Below are 16,401 nucleotides of genomic sequence, written 5' to 3' on the forward strand. Positions count from 1 at the left end.
CCATAGAGGCCATCTAGTCCAACCCCCTGCTCTACACAGAATCAGCCCTAAGCATCCTAAAGCATCCAAGAAAAGTGTGTATCCAACCTTTGCTTGAAGACTGCCAGTGAGGGGGAGCTCACCACCTCCTTAGGCAGCCTATTCCACCGCTGAACTAGAATCACAGAATCATAGAGTTGGAAGGGGCCATAGAGGCCATCTAGTCCAACCCCCTGCTCAATGCAGGATCAGCCCTAAGCATCCTAAAGCATCCAAGGAAAGTGTGCATCCAACCTTTGCTTGAAGACTGCCAGTGAGGGGGAGCTCACCACCTCCTTAGGCAGCCTATTCCACCGCTGAACTAGAATCATAGAATCCTAGAGTTGGAAGGGGACATACAGGCCATCTAGTCCAACCCCCTGCTCAACGCAGGATCAGCCCTGAGCATCCTAAAGCATCCAAGAAAAGTGTGCATCCAACCTTTGCTTGAAGACTGCCATGAGAGTTCTAACTTGCCACAGGGTCTGGGGTGCCCCTGGGGAGGCCGGTGGAAACTTAAACAGGTTGATAAAAACCTGCCCTGAAATTCGTATCGACAGTCGGGAGGTTCGAGGAGTTTAATCTGTACAGGGGGGGCAATATGTGCCTTTATTTGCAGCACGCGAGCTGTGGGCCACTGCAGTAGAAACACCCACCGGAAAGAGTCAAATGAGTAGCCGTGTTGGTCTGAAGTGGCACAATAAAAATCAGAGTCCTGGAGCACCTTTAAGACCAACAAAGACTTATTCAAGGCGTGAGCTTTCGAGTGCAAGCACCCTTCTGACGAAGGGTGCTTGCACTCGAAAGCTCACGCCTTGAATAAATCTCCACCAGAAAGAGGCAGAGTGATCGCTGGCCAGGGAGTGACACCACAAGGGCAAACGGATTTGTATTGGCCTGCCTGCCCCCAAGTGATGTGTTATCCGCGCGAAAGCTGCCAACAAAACAACAGGCGTAGCGTGTCTGCCACTGCGTCAGCCTCTGAGCTGACTGATGAATCAGAACCACACTCTGGTTCTGTCCCCCATTGGGCGGAGTCCGGGAAACGGTTCTGATTTGGTGGCTCAGTCCTGGACCTGGGGAACCGTGCCTTTGGTCATGCACAGGTATCTTTCATGCACCACGCAGCAAACCGGGACAGGGCTCTCCACGGAAAGGGCTCCCGTGGACGATCGGAGAACTTGTGAAGAACTGTCGCCCGAATGGGAAGGACAGGTGCTTTCTCCAGGCTCTACCCTGTTATTCCTCCTTCCAAATGTTTAAAAGAAAGCCACAGGGAGTCATGGAGGGAAGAGGAGAGCTGTAGGCAGCAGTGTGCAGAGGCACAGCCCACCTCCGGGTTTGGTGGAAAGGGCTAGGCACTGTTTCAAAATGTGCCCCAAACGGCATCACCAGAGTTCACAGGTCAGCAAAACAAGGAGGGTGGACACCACTGTCCCAAAAAGGCATTGGAAAAGGGGTGGAGAAAATAGAGTTGGAAGGGACCTCCTGGGTCATCTAGTCCAACCCCCTGCACTAGGCAGGACACTCACCACCCTCTTGCTCACCCACTGTCACCTGCCAACCCCTTGAACCTTCCCAGAATCAGCCTCTCCGTCAGATGGCTCTCCAGCCTCTGTTTAAAAACCTCCAAAGGTGGAGAAGCCACCACCTCCCGAGGAAGCCTGTTCCACTGAGGACCCACTCTGACTATCAGGAACTTCTTCCGGAGGTTTAGACAGAATTTCTTTGGCATTAATTTCATCCCGTTGGTTCTGGTCCATCCCTCTGGGGCAAGAGAGAACAACTCTGCTCCATCCTCCACATGGCAGCCTTTTAAATACTTGAAGGTGGTTCTCAGATCCCCTCTCAGTCGCCTCCTCTCCAGGCTAAACAGACCACGCTCCCCCAACCTTTCCTCCTACGTCTTGGTCTCCAAACCCATCACCCTCTTGGTTGCCCTCCTCTGGACACACTCCATCCCTCTTCAATTGGGGTGCCCAAAACTGAACACAAGACTCCAAGTGAGGCCGAACCAGAGCAGGGTACTCCCCTCCAATCCCTCTTCCAAATCCAAATCATTTATAAATATCTTAACATGAGAGCGGAGACCGGCTGACAGACTGAGGAAAGGCCGAAGAAAGTACTTTCGCACAACTAATTCGCACCACTCATTGTCATAATTTTTCGTGTGATGCCGCTGGCCTAGATAGCTTGAAAGGGGATTAGAGAAATTCACAGAGGATAGGTCTACCAAGGGGTATATGTCATGCTGGCTAAATGGAACCTCCACATTCACAGGCAGTGTACCTCGGGATGCCAGTTCCTGGAGGACTGTAATGGGGAGGTTTGGGCTGCTCGCCTCCCCAGCTCTCTGGACCACCCACAGTGGGAAAAAGGCGGCTGGGCTTTGATCTGATCCAGCAACAGGCTTATGCTGACCCCATTCTCATTAAAAGACATATGCAGATTCTTTCTCTACAGGTTGCTCCGAACCTGATCCCACAAGTGTTTTCTCTTGAAGAAGGAGAAGGGTTGGCTCTTATATGCCACTTTTCTCTCCCCGAAGGAGTCTTTCTCAAAGGGGCTTCCAGTCGCCTTCCCTTTCCTCTCCCCACAACAGACACCTTATGGGCCTGAGAGAGCCCTGAGATTATTGAAGAAGAAGAAGAGTTGGTTCTTAGATGCCCCTTTTCTCTACCCGAAGGAGTCTCAAATGGACTTACAGCCACCTTCCCTTTCCTCTCCCCACAACAGACACCCTGTGAGGGAGGGGAGGCTGAGAGAGCCTAGATCTTACTGAAGAGTTGGTTCTTATATGCCGCTTTTCTCCACCCAAAGGAGTCTCAATTTGGCTTACAATCGCCTTTCTCTCCCCACGACACACACCCTGTGAGGTAGGTGGGGATGAGAAAGCACTGAGAGAACTGCTCTGAGAGAATAGCACTATCAGGGCTGTGACTCGCCCAAGGTCACCCAGTTGGCTGCACGTGGAGGAGCGGGGAATCAAACCCAGTTCACCAGATTACAAGCCGCTGCTCTTAATCACACTGGGGAAAGAAAACAGGCAAATTGGCCCAACAGGGTACAGCAGGAGCCCCTGTGGGGCTTGCCAAGTGGAATTTGAAAGAGGACAGGGCTTTTAGCAAATCATGCTTTAGGCTGGTTTGCAGATTTTTCACTAAATTGCGTGGGCAGCAGCTGCCAACGCAGGGTCAGAATCTTCACTGTGCGACAAGTCAGCTGGGGCAACCGTGTTGTGTCTGGCTCTGCCTTGTGCAGCTGCACCCTGCCTCCCCCCCAGGCCACGTCAAAAGCCCAAAGGCGACCCCAGGGTGAGAAAGATCAGGGCCCCCTCATTTGTGGACTGCTGTCAGGGGAGACTTTTGCGGGAGTGGCCGCTCCCCACACGGCCTACCTTCCTTTCCCACAGCAGATTCATCCTTCTCGCAGCACGAGATAATCAACAACAAAAAAACTAGCCGCTTTCTTCCCCTTCTTTGCAGGCCCTACCTGGAACTTTTAAAAAAGCAAATGTATAAATTAAGTGCCACTAACAGTAAAGGTAAAGGTAAAGGTATCCCCTGTGCAAGCACCGAATCATGTCTGACCCTTGGGGTGACGCCCTCCAGCGTTTTCATGGCAGACTCAATACGGGGTGGTTTGCCAGTGCCTTCCCCAGTCATTGCCGTTTACCCCCCAGCAAGCTGGGTACTCATTTTACCGACCTCGGAAGGATGGAAGGCTGAGTCAACCTTGAGCCGGCTGCTGGGATCGAACTCCCAGCCTCATGGGCAGAGCTTTCAGACTGCATGTCTGCTGCCTTACCGCCCTGCGCCACAAGAGGCTCTTAACAGTACCGCTAACAGTACCCCCCCCCAAAAAAAAGCATAATATAAATACTGTACATGGTAACAGAGAGCACCCCTTCCCTGCCCCGTCCCTCCCATGCCAACATGGAGGCCAGTCGCCATGAAAACCCAGAAGGCCTCAAGGAGACCAGGGGGAAGGCTCCGAAGGGTTCCCGCAGCACACCCTCTCCCGTCTACACGGGCCCTTCATGGCTGCCCATCAGTGAGAAATCCAGCCCAATACTGCATGATTCTTCCGTCCTTCCCTGCATCTTTGTCCCTCACCTGTTGCCCAGAACACTACAAGAGGTCTACCTTTCCTCTGGCCCACCTGCCACGTCCCCCTTCCGTCTCTTCCGACACTCAACATGGACACAGTCAGGACGGAGAACGACATGAGCCACGTTCAGGCGTCCTGGATGACGACAAGGGCGTCCGGCATGCTCGTACCGCGAGAGAAAGGCCGCTCAGAAACCGCGCCAGCTCGTCCGTCCGGCGCTTCCACCTCCTCCCCTCAATCGACAATAAATAAAGGTTATTTATACATATATATATATATATTTTAAAAACACACACACGCACGCGAACGTATTACCCTCCCCCCAAAGTTATCTGTAAACTGGCGACGAGGAAGCGGGTCTGTAATTTCGGCACGGTGATAGCGCGGAGTGGGATCCGTGGGGATCCTGCGGAAGGCTGACGGGGGGGCCGGCTGCATGGATGGAAGATTACGGTGGGGTCGAGCAGAGGGGTCTCCTGTCTGATGGACGATGGTGCAATGGGGGACAGAGTGTCTAATCCGTGGGGTGAACTTGGGAAATAGTGTTGGTTGTCCAGGGGGTATTTCGTTGACACAACCCACCGTCGGCCTCGAAGTACAGTGCCGAAGCGCCCGACAGCTCCTGGTGGGCTGGGAGGTTTCTTACCGAGCGACACACAAGAAGCGGACAATCCTTTTCGCAAGCCGGGCCGGCTTCCTACGCTGTCCCTCTCCCTCTCTTCCGCTCTCCAGGCAGACCCCGACGGCATCGGGAGCGCCCCTTACCCGCCCTGTGCTCTCCTCCTGTCTCTCACCCCCGCGCTCACACTCAAAACGTGGCAGCAAGCGCAAATTGTGCAACATGGATCTGTGTTCCGGAGAGGGGCGCGGAGACCGGGGGGGAATCTGTACACGGCGCGTCTCGGGACGTCGCTCTCTCCGTGCAGCGGGTCGGTGAGGCGGCCGCGGGCGCCCCCGTCGAGACGGCCAAGATGGGAGACGAGACACGGAGACGAGCGGTACGCGGGCATGTGTGGGCGGGCGAGGACGGGACGGCGGCGCCCCCTGGCTGTCCCCGGAGGCGGGCCACTCCCCGCTTCGGATGCTCAGACCCTCCAGAGCAACAGGTGGTTTGTGCTGTCGTCCCGGCCCACCGTCTCGCTGCTGTTGGTGAGCCGGAAGTCTTCGTAGCCGTCTCCGCCGCTGATCACGAGCATCTTCGACTTGGGGGGCCTGTGCCTCGTGGAATCGCGTTTCTCCAGATCGCTGGGCTTCTCGAGACCTGGGAAAGAGGGGGGGGGGGCGGAAGGAGAGGGGAGAAAGGTGAACGCGGCTTCCTGCACGGTGACGGCCCCAACGCCAGAATCACACAGAGCTGGAAGAGACCCCCAAGGGTCATCCAGTCCAGCCCCACACCCCTCTTGGGGATTTAAAAACCACCCACTCCTGACAGGTGCTCCTCCGATCTCCTATTAGAAACATCCAACGAAAGAGACTCTGCTGCGTTCCGGGCAGACTATTCCACCTTCGAACAGCCCTTGCCGTCAGAAAAGGCTTTCTAATGTTGGAGTGGAATCTGCTTTCCCGTAATTTGAACCCGCTGCTCCTAATCCTTGTTGCTAAGTCTTCTGATGGATGCTTAACTTGAATTTTGCTTCTCCTGCTCTGACAAGCCTGGAGATGTATTTAACTTTCCTTCTAGCCTTCATTCTTCTGAGGAAGCCTCTGATGTGTAAACTCAGAGGAGATACACAGGAGCTGCGGTTTCTCTGGGAACATCCCCCAGCCGACAGGAAGGCCCATTGCTTGAGCAGGACACGCTATAGTCCGCACTATGCCTTTTCAGACCTGCCCCAGCCGCCCTTCCCCCTGGCCTCCTGCACTTGGGCTCAAACCCACCTGTGTCCCTGGGCAAGGGGAAGAGGACGTCGAAACCTTCCGGCAGCTCAATGGCCGTGAGGAACCGAACGTGTCCGGTGTGTCCTTGGGAGAGGCCGACCGGCAAGGGTGGCGTCTTCAAGGAGGCGGCAGAGTTGGCCGTGATGGGGAGAGTCAGGACCACCCCTGCGCTGGTGCCGATCCACAGCAGGTCCTTGCAGGCCAGGAGGGCGGTGATCCGCAAGCAGGCGGCCTTGTGCTGGCGGATGATGGCGTCCGACCCTGTGGGCAGAAGGAGGAAGAATTTGTTGGGGGTCAAGGGGGAAACAGTCAAGCAGTAGGCAAGACGGGAAACAGTGGGGGGGAGCTGGTTGTTCACCTCGCCCACACTGCTCTTTGGGGGGAGATGGAGAGGACACATTGCAAACCAAAACTGTTTTATTTCCCCTGCAAGTAATCCAGGCCAAAGAATTCCTGGAAGGCTGTCACACCCCAGGGGTTCTGGAAGCAGATATCTACTGTGGGATAAGAATATGAAATGAGGCCGGTTGGATCAGACCACTGGTCCATTTAGCCCAGCATCCTGTCTCAGGCAGCTGCCAAACAGTTCCCTCTGAGGTCCAGCCACAGGGCAGAGAGGCCGAGGCCTTCCCCTGAGAAGACCCTCAGAAGAGCCCTGCTGGGTAGGCCAGGGAGGGTCCCTCCAGTCCAGCCTCCCGTCTCACCCAGGGGCCAGCCAGTTCCTCTGCAGGGCCAGCCACAGGGCAGAGAGGCCGAGGCCTTCCCCTGAGAAGACCCTCAGAAGAGCCCTGCTGGGTCAGGTCAGGGAGGGTCCCTCCAGTCCAGCCTCCCGTCTCACCAGGGGCCAGCCAGTTCCTCTGCAGGGCCAGCCACAGGGCAGAGAGGCCGAGGCCTTCCCCTGAGAAGACCCTCAGAAGGGCCCTGCGGGGTCAGACCAGGGAGGTCCCTCCAGTCCAGCCTCCCGTCTCACCCAGGGGCCAGCCAGTTCCTCTGCAGGGCCGGCCACAGGGCAGGGAGGCCGAGGCCTTCCCCTGATGAGACCCTCAGAAGAGCCCTGCTGGGTCAGACCAGGGAGGGTCCCTCCAGTCCAGCCTCCCGTCTCACCCAGGGGCCAGCCAGTTCCTCTGCAGGGCCAGCCACAGGGCAGGGAGGCCGAGGCCTTCCCCTGAGAAGACCCTCAGAAGAGCCCTGCTGGGTCAGACCAGGGAGGGTCCCTCCAGTCCAGCCTCTCGTCTCACCCAGGGGCCAGCCAGTTCCTCTGCAGGGCCAGCCACAGGGCAGGGAGGCCGAGGCCTTCCCCTGAGAAGACCCTCAGAAGAGCCCTGCTGGGTCAGACCAGGGAGGGTCCCTCCAGTCCAGCCTCCCATCTCACCCAGGGGCCAGCCAGTTCCTCTGCAGGGCCAGCCACAGGGCAGAGAGCCCGGGGCCTTACCCTGAGAAGACCCTCAGAAGAGCCCTGCTGGGTCAGGCCAGGGAGGGTCCCTCCAGTCCAGCCTCCCGTATCCCCCAGGGGCCAGCCAGTTCCTCTGCAAGGCCAGCCACAGGGCAGGGAGGCCGAGGCCTTCCCTTGAGAAGAATCTCAGGAGAGCCCTGCTGGGTCAGGCCACGGAGGGTCCCTCCAGTCCAGCCTCCCGTCTCACCCAGGGGCCAGCCAGTTCCTCTGCAGGGCCAGCCACAGGGCAGGGAGGCGGAGGCCTTCCCTTGAGAAGACCCTCAGAAGAGCCCTGCTGGGTCAGGCCAGGGAGGGTCCCTCCAGTCCAGCCTCCCGTCTCCCCCAGGGGCCAGCCAGTTCCTCTGCAGGGCCAGCCACAGGGCAGAGAGGCCGAGGCCTTCCCCTGAGAAGACCCTCAGAAGAGCCCTGCTGGGTCAGACCTGGGAGGGTCCCTCCAGTCCAGCCTCCCGTCTCACCCAGGGGCCAGCCAGTTCCTCTGCAGGGCCAGCCACAGGGCAGAGAGGCCGAGGCCTTCCCCTGAGAAGACCCTCAGGAGAGCCCTGCTGGGTCAGGCCAGGGAGGGTCCCTCCAGTCCAGCCTCCCGTCTCACGCAGGGGCCAGCCAGTTCCTCTGCAGGGCCAGCCACAGGGCAGAGAGGCCGAGGCCTTCCCCTGAGAAGACCCTCAGAAGAGCCCTGCTGGGTCAGACCTGGGAGGGTCCCTCCAGTCCAGCCTCCCGTCTCACCCAGGGGCCAGCCAGTTCCTCTGCAGGGCCAGCCACAGGGCAGAGAGGCCGAGGCCTTCCCCTGAGAAGACCCTCAGAAGAGCCCTGCTGGGTCAGGCCAGGGAGGGTCCCTCCAGTCCAGCCTCCCGTCTCCCCCAGGGGCCAGCCAGTTCCTCTGCAGGGCCAGCCACAGGGCAGAGAGGCCGAGGCCTTCCCCTGAGAAGACCCTCAGAAGAGCCCTGCTGGGTCAGACCTGGGAGGGTCCCTCCAGTCCAGCCTCCCGTCTCACCCAGGGGCCAGCCAGTTCCTCTGCAGGGCCAGCCACAGGGCAGAGAGGCCGAGGCCTTCCCCTGAGAAGACCCTCAGAAGAGCCCTGCTGGGTCAGACCTGGGAGGGTCCCTCCAGTCCAGCCTCCCATCTCACCCAGAGGCCAGCCAGTTCCTCTGCAGGGCCAGCCACAGGGCAGAGAGGCCAAGGCCTTCCCCTGAGAAGACCCCCAGAAGAGCCCTGCTGGGTCAGGCCAGGGAGGGCCCCTCCAGTCCAGCCTCCCGTCTCACCCAGGGGCCAGCCAGTTCCTCTGCAGGGCCAGCCACAGGGCAGAGAGGCCGAGGCCTTCCCCTGAGAAGACCCTCAGGAGAGCCCTGCTGGGTCAGACCAGGGAGTGTCCGTCCCGTCCAGTCTAATACAGAGTTATTCAGAGGTTGACTGCCTCTGAATGTGGAGGCTTCCTTCCGTCAGCCAACCTCAAGCACCACAATTAGTTCTAATAATAATAACCTTTCTTCCCTCCCTCCCCCCCGAATTTGGCCCCTGCCGGTCGGGATTCCTGTAGCTGGCTCAGCCCCTTACCTGCCAGCATCTTGTGGACTGGTGGGGTGATGTCCACTTCTGCCAGCTGTTCGTAGCTGGCCGGATGGTAAAGCCTCACCTGGGCACTGCCCTGCAGGGTCACCCAGACGCCCACGATGGAGCTCACCAGGCAGGTCACACCGCGACTGCTGTCCTGGCCGACGTGGAACGAGTGCTGGACGAGGGAGACAAGAGACCGGGCTGAAGCCGCAGAGGAGGGGAGCCTGTAGACTCTGTGTGACTCCCCATGTCCCCAAGTCCAGGGGAAACCAAACCCTCTGGGCACATTTATTCAGCCAAGGAGTTTGGCGTCAATGTCTCAATTCCCATGCCCCCTCCCAACAACCCTGTGAGGTAGGCTAGAGGAATAGAGAGGAAGTGGGCATACATGGTTTCTATTTTTATCCATCTTAAGAGCTATTAAATCGGGCAAATTTATTGTCAGTTTTAATTCGATTTCTTAAATTTCTACAACTAAACCATTAATCAGTTTTTTAAACAATTTATTTTTCTTTTGTATTATGCACCAAGTTACACCAGGTATATGTTACCTCCTACTTTTCCTGTTTTGCTTTGGTGTAATAAACAAGTATAATATATATTTTATTTTTATTGCTCTGGTGTAATTCCATAAGAAACTTGCTATTACTCTTACTACTAGATCTCAGTGGAAACTGTGGATGAAGAAAAGTGGGGTTTTGCACTCTGATTTTCACTACCTGAAGGAGTCTCAAAACGGCTTACATTCGCCTTCCCCTCCTCTCCCCACAACAGACAGCCTGTGAGGCAGGTGGGGCTGAGAGAGCTCTGGGAGAACTGGGACTGGCCCAAGGACACCTGCAGGCCTAATGTGTCTTAAAGCAGCTGACAATCGCCTTCCCCTTCTCTCCCCACAACAGACAGCCAGTGTGGCAGGTGGGGCTGAGAGAGCTCTGGGAGAACTGGGACTGGCCCAAGGACACCTGCAGGCCTAATGTGTCTTAAAGCAGCTGACAATCGCCTTCCCCTCCTCTCCCCACAACAGACAGCCTGTGAGGCAGGTGGGGCTGAGAGAGCTCTGGGAGAACTGGGACTGGCCCAAGGACACCTGCAGGCCTAATGTGTCTTAAAGCAGCTGACAATCGCCTTCCCCTCCTCTCCCCACAACAGACAGCCTGTGAGGCAGGTGGGGCTGAGAGAGCTCTGAGAGAACTGGGACTGGCCCAAGGTCCCCCTGCAGGCCTCAGTAGAATAAGCTGTAAACGTGAGGCGGCTGGTGACAAGAGTTCAAGGCATGTCCAATGACACTCTTTGCCTCACAGGACGCTTCTGGCCAAGCAGAAAAGGATGTGATTGTGGGCAGGAGGGCAGGAGGAACGAGACGTGGATACGGGGCCTCCAGGTGCAGATTTCCCAGAATTCAACTGATCCCCAGACCGCCAAGATCTGTTCTCCCGGACAAAATGGCTGCTTAGGAGGGTGGCCTGTCTGGCAACGTTCCCCACCAAGGCCCCGTCCCTCCCCAGGCTCCGCCCCCAAATCTCCAGGAATTTCCCTGCCCGGAATTGGCAACCCAGCAGAGATGGAGGCAGGCCAGGAGCCCGCTGCCCTCCGTACCTCCTGCTGCAGAGTAGCCGTGCTCAGGATGACGACCCGGTTCTGGCACCCGCACCACAGCTTGCTGGCCACGGCCACCATCTTGGTCACGGGGCTGCCCGGAGAGCCCAGGGCGAGGGATTTGGAGTTCTGAGAGTCCCAGAATCGGCCTGAAAGCAGAGGAAAACGGGCACTCAGCGGCTTGGATCCCACTGGGCAGACCACACCTATCAACTGCAGGTGAAGGCCCAGGAGAACGGGGTGGTGGGGGTGGCGCCGTGCCCGCTGCTACCTCTCACCCCCAGCTCTGGGAGAGACATGGCCTCCCACGAATGCACCCGGGCAGCGGTTCAGCAGCCTTGCTTTGACACCAGAAGGGTCCCGCCCAGCGGCCACATCCGTAAAGAAGAATAAGAGGGTTTCTATACTCCGCTTTTCTCTTCCAGAAAGAGTCTCAAAGCGGCTTGCGATCTCCTTCCCATCCTCTCCCCACAACAGACACCCTCTGGGGTAGGTGGGGCTCTGTGAGAACAACACTATCAGGGCTGTGACGAGCCCAAGGTCATCCTGACGGTTCCGTGGGGAGGAGGAGCAGGAGAGTCAAACCCAGCTTCCCAGATTAGAAGTCGCCGCTCTTAACCACCGCCCCACGCTGGAGTTATTTTTTGTTTAGCTCATTTGTCTTCAACTTTCCACCCCAAAGTGGTTCCTGTGTGTTCCTTCCTCTCTCCTCCGTGTTATCCTCAAAACAGCCCTGCAAGGTTGATTGGGTTGAGGGTTTGCGACTGGCCCAGGGCAGAGTGGGGAATTCAAACTCGGGCCTCTCAGGTTTTAAACTCACACTCTCGCCATAGACTCACACCGGTTCCCTGGTCTGGCCACCCCATCCTCCTGCGGGTAAGCCTTCCTTGAAACACCTGCACGGTGAACCATCCTTACCTGCTTCTCTTTGATAGGCAATGAGCTCCCCGTTGGCCAGCGATACGAACACCTGGTTATCGAGGTACCTGCAGCGAAAGAGAACGGGTGGATTTGGTGGCTGCAGTACTTTGTGGAACTACGCATCACAGAATCATAGAGTTGGAAGGGATCTCCAGGGTCATCTAGTCCAACCCCCTGCACTGTGCAGGACATTCACAACCCTCTTGCTCCTCCAGTGTCACCTGCCACCCCCTTGAGCCTTCCCAGAATCAGCCTCTCCGTCAGATGGCTCTCCAGCCTCTGTTTAAAAATCCCCAAAGGTGGAGAACCCACCACCTCCTGAGGAAGCCTGTTCCACTGAGAAACAAATCTAACTGTCAGGAACTTCTTCCGGAAGTTGAGACGGAATTTAGAATCATAGAATTGGAAGGGACCTCCTGGGTCATCTAGTCCAACCCCTTGCATTGTGCAAGACACTCCCAACCCTCTCACTCTCCCACTGTCACCTGCCACCCCCTTGAGCCTTCACAGAATCAGCCTCTCCGTCAGTTGGCTATCCAGCCTCTGTTTAAAAATCTCCAAAGACGGAGAACCCACCACCTCCCGAGGAAGCCTGTTCCACTGAGGAACCGCTCTGACTGTCAGGAACTTCTTCCGGAGGTTTAGACGGAATTTCTTTTGCATTAATTTCATTGCATTGGTTTTGGTCCGTCCCTCCGGGGCAAGAGAGAACAACTCTTCTCCATCCTCTACATGGCGACCTATGATGCTTCACCCACCCAGACTCCCTATAGATCCCCCTTAAACAGCCCACCCTTGCAACCCCCTCCCCTCGACCAGAAGCCCCCCAAAGCACTTCCTTAGCTTCAGCTGCCTTCCCAGTTGGCCCCTCCCATGGGCGGGGCTTGACGATGGGACTAGCGCCCCCTGGCTGCCAAGCGCTATTACTGAATTCAGCTATTGCAGCCCTGCTCTGCCTGTTTCTGGCGCATCCTGGCCAGCCTGTGGCTGCCAGTTGTGTGGGCCTCACCTCCGACAAAGCGGGTTGCCTTTGGAAGTCGGGGGGGGGGTGGGGGTGGGACCGGTCAGCGAACAGGAAGGGACTGGCAGCATCAAGCTCCGCCTTCAAAATGGCAGAGCTAAGCTCTGCATTCCCAAAAGGAACGTATTCAACACTCTGCCGGGCTTCTGTAGATTTCGGGAGAAGTTTTTTTTTAACACTCTGCAGTCCTAGAAACCTGAATGGTTTCCCCCCCCCCAAAAAAAGCTGAGCTTCTCTGGAGGCCAGACTGATTCAGCACTTTCTCTTGTCTGTCCCGCGTAAAGCATGACCCCGACACTCACAAGATGCACGTCACCGAAGCGCCGTGCTGCATTTTCATGCTGTTCTTCCTGTTGCGGATGTTGTCCGAGGATTGGTAGACGTGGATGCTGAGAACCAAAAGACAGCAAGTCCAGGGGTGAGATCCTGGCCAGTTCAGACACATAAGGGAAGGAGTTTGCACACGCCAGTAGGGAACTGTTCCTCCTTCCGTCAAAATCTTCAACTCTGGCTCACACGAACATACCGAGCAGGGCTTCCCCTTCTGTCTGAGTAACTGTGCCAATTCTCATGATCCAGTGACTGAAGCTCCCCCTCTCTGCCTTAGGATGTTTGGGAACATTCTGTGACCTCACTGCGGCCCAGCCAATGGCAAAGGGAGCTTGCAGAGAACCAACAGTCAGTTTCAGGTGCGCTATATAGTTTTCTAACAATGCCCTTAGCCATCTAATCTGACAATGGACCCATTTTATTTGTTTGATGTTATTGATAGCCCCCCTGTCGTGGGTCTTTTCTGCATTTCTGTAGGATAATACACTTTCAGTGTAGTTTTGCGGCTGGATTTTCCTGTGCAGAACAGGAAAACCTACTTATAAAGTGCATTGAAAGTGCATTTACTAACGTGTGCGGAATGGGCCTTGCCAAGGTGATTCTATCATTGAAGTCAGGAGGTCCCCAGCCCTTGATATCCAGTGGGTACCACTGGAATTTTAACAATATGTTGGTAGGGGTGCCAGCTTAGCTTTGGGAAAGACCTGGAGACTTTAGGGGTGGAGCTGGGAGTAGGTGGGATTTGGGGTGGGGACAGACCTCAGAGGCGTATAATGCTAAAGATTCCCCCCCCAAGCAGTCCTTTTCTACAGGGGGATTTATCTCTAGTCCAGATATGAGTTGTAGCTCTGATGGATCCCCATGTCCCACCTGGAGGTTGGCATCCTGATGTGGTAGGCACAGCCACAGAATGGTGGCCACAAAAGGCAGAGCTAGCCACAAAACCGTGAAGATACTTGTCCTGTGGTGACAGTGGCCAAAAAAACATTTTTAAAAATCGGCAAAGCTCATCAAGTCTCCAGTGGCCAGTCAGGAGCCTCGTTGGGAAAGCCCCAACTGGTCCCACCCGCGTTCTAAAACTACTTGGTAGCCATTAGGAAAGGTGGTGGTCCAAGGGACCCCATCGGAGATCCTTAATGCAAGTCAGGAGGGCGGGGAAACACCTAATAAGCAATGAGACGGGCCCAGGATTGTGGTGATCTGAACCAGGGTATAAGTATTAAACGGTATTCCCCAGTAAGGAAGAATGGTGGCTAAAATGGATGAAACTCTACGAAAGGTAAAATTAACTGCAACATTTTTGGGAAACAAAGCAAGAAATTGGTGATTTGCATAATGATGTCAGTGGTTCTAAACCTTCCTAATACCCATTAATTCAGTTCCTCGTGTTGTGGTGACCCCCAACTATAAAATGATGCCAGTGTTCTTTCACATAAATTAAATCAAAACTGACCAATGGCATGAAGATCCATGGTTCAGGATTGTATATAAATTGTTTTTTTTCCCAGGGTTTCTCGGTTCAGTTCTGCCTCTTGTCCCACCATGCTGATCTTGCTCTTTTCCGCTGCTCCAGACAGACGAACGCCCTATCTTGATCTACCCCACAAGGCTGTTGTGTGGATGGCAACCCCCCACCCTCCCAGCCAAGCTGCTTGCCCTGCCGTGACTCCTGTGAAAGGGTCATTCGACCCCCAAAGGGGTCCCGACCCCCAAGTTGAGAACCACTATATTAAGTGAAGGACATGTGATCTTTGAAAATAAAAATAAATAAAAAAGGGTCAGGAGGGACAGGACACAAACATACCGAATTCAGCAATGCAAGAAATGTTGTTGCTAAGGCAGAAATATAATGCAGCAGAGGCAAGATACAACCACACTGCACAAGATTAAAACAGATTATTGGCATCGCCCTGTCCCTGTATTGAAATGACTTCCCAAATCGTGGTCCCTACCAGCCGTCCTCCGTCCCCAGCCACATGGAACTCTGATAGGCCTCCGGGTCGATGCTCAACAGGTCTTCCAGGCTGCCCCTGGTGAACGACCCTCGACTCGACCGCCTCATGGCCTGGCCGTCCATGGGGCTCTCGCCGTTCCGGTTCTGAACGAAAGTGCTGGCAATGGGGAGGAAGGCGGACGGATCCTGCTCCTCTTCCGAGCTGGTGGTTTCCGCCGTCACGTCTTTGGAGCTTGGGATCTCCTCATCTGGCCAATGGGGGGCAGAAACAGAGGCGTTAGTGGGCAAACTACATCCACATGAATCCTGCCACACACAGTGGCCGGCCAGTTCCTCTGGAAGGCCAGCAACAGGCCAGAGAGACCGAGGCCTTCCCCTGAGAAGACCCTCAGAAGAGCCCTGCTGGGTCAGGCCAAGGAGGGTCCCTCCAGTCCAGCCTCCAGTCTCACCCAGGGGCCAGCCAGTTCCTCTGCAGGGCCAGCCACAGGGCAGAGAGGCCGAGGCCTTCCCCTGATAAGACCCTCAGAAGAGCCCTGCTGGGTCAGGCCAGGGAGGGTCCCTCCAGTCCAGCCTCCCGTCTCACCCAGGGGCCAGCCAGTTCCTCTGCAGGGCCAGCCACAGGGCAGAGAGGCCGAGGCCTTCCCCTGATAAGACCCTCAGAAGAGCCCTGCTGGGTCAGGCCAGGGAGGGTCCCTCCAGTCCAGCCTCCCGTCTCACCCAGGGGCCAGCCAGTTCCTCTGCAGGGCCAGCCACAGGGCAGAGAGGCCGAGGCCTTCCCCTGAGAAGACCCTCAGAAGAGCCCTGCTGGGTCAGGCCAGGGAGGGTCCCTCCAGTCCAGCCTCCCGTCTCACCCAGGGGCCAGCCAGTTCCTCTGCAGGGCCAGCCACAGGGCAGGGAGGCCAAGGCCTTCCCCTGAGAAGTCAAGCCCTGCTGGGTCAGACCAGGGAGGGTCCCTCCCGTCCAGCCTCCCGTCATTGAACCTGGGCCCTTTTGCATGCCAAGCTGTGGCTCTGCCACTGAGCCACACCCCATCCCAAGTCAACGGAGATGCATTCTGCAGGTACCAACTTGCTGATCATTCCTGGCCCCAGGGATGCTCGTCTAGCCTCGACCAGGGCCAGGGACTTTTCGGTCCTGGCCCCTACCTGGTGGAATGAGCTCCCTGAGAATCTGTGGGCCCTCGGAGAGCTTACTGCTTTCCGTAGGTCCTGCACAACGGAGCTCTTCCGCCAGGTTTATGGTTGGGGACAGTGCTAGAGCAGGTGATAAGGGTCAGGCATTGGTGCCTGAACATCTGGTGCCAAACATCTTGTTTCCCTCCATGGCCCCCAGGGTCTGAGGCAGACGTCTTTCCCATCGCCACCTGCCTGGTCCTTTTACCTGGAGATGCCAGAGATTGAACGTAGGACTTTCTTCGTGCCAAGCAGAGGCTCTTCCACTGAGCCACAGGGCCTGCATCACACTCTGAGTCAATACTGAGATATGGCTCAGCTTCCCAATTCCGCACAGTCTTAAAATGTGCTGGGACGGTGACGGGCAACTGACTAGCTCTCTGTTTCTCTACTCTAC

The 16,401-nt window shown here is 56.3% G+C and overlaps 1 protein-coding gene across 1 annotated transcript in view; it reads right to left on the bottom strand.

Annotated features, from left to right (window-relative positions):
- Window positions 1-4,095: 4,095 nt before the first annotated feature.
- Window positions 4,096-16,401, bottom strand: part of ARHGEF17 (Rho guanine nucleotide exchange factor 17) — a 155,003-nt gene continuing 142,697 nt past the window's right edge. Inside the window, exons 15-21 of the mRNA XM_077341209.1 lie at window positions 14,831-15,080; window positions 12,851-12,937; window positions 11,525-11,592; window positions 10,607-10,755; window positions 9,011-9,185; window positions 6,007-6,267; window positions 4,096-5,389 (exon numbers count right to left, since the gene is read on the bottom strand). Coding sequence (XP_077197324.1) covers window positions 5,214-5,389; window positions 6,007-6,267; window positions 9,011-9,185; window positions 10,607-10,755; window positions 11,525-11,592; window positions 12,851-12,937; window positions 14,831-15,080 — 1,166 coding nt within the window. The 3' untranslated portion in view covers window positions 4,096-5,213. The remainder of the gene's footprint in view (window positions 5,390-6,006; window positions 6,268-9,010; window positions 9,186-10,606; window positions 10,756-11,524; window positions 11,593-12,850; window positions 12,938-14,830; window positions 15,081-16,401) is intronic.

The sequence above is a fragment of the Paroedura picta genome, chromosome 6 (assembly GCF_049243985.1).
Source record: "Paroedura picta isolate Pp20150507F chromosome 6, Ppicta_v3.0, whole genome shotgun sequence".
NCBI lineage: Eukaryota > Metazoa > Chordata > Lepidosauria > Squamata > Gekkonidae > Paroedura > Paroedura picta.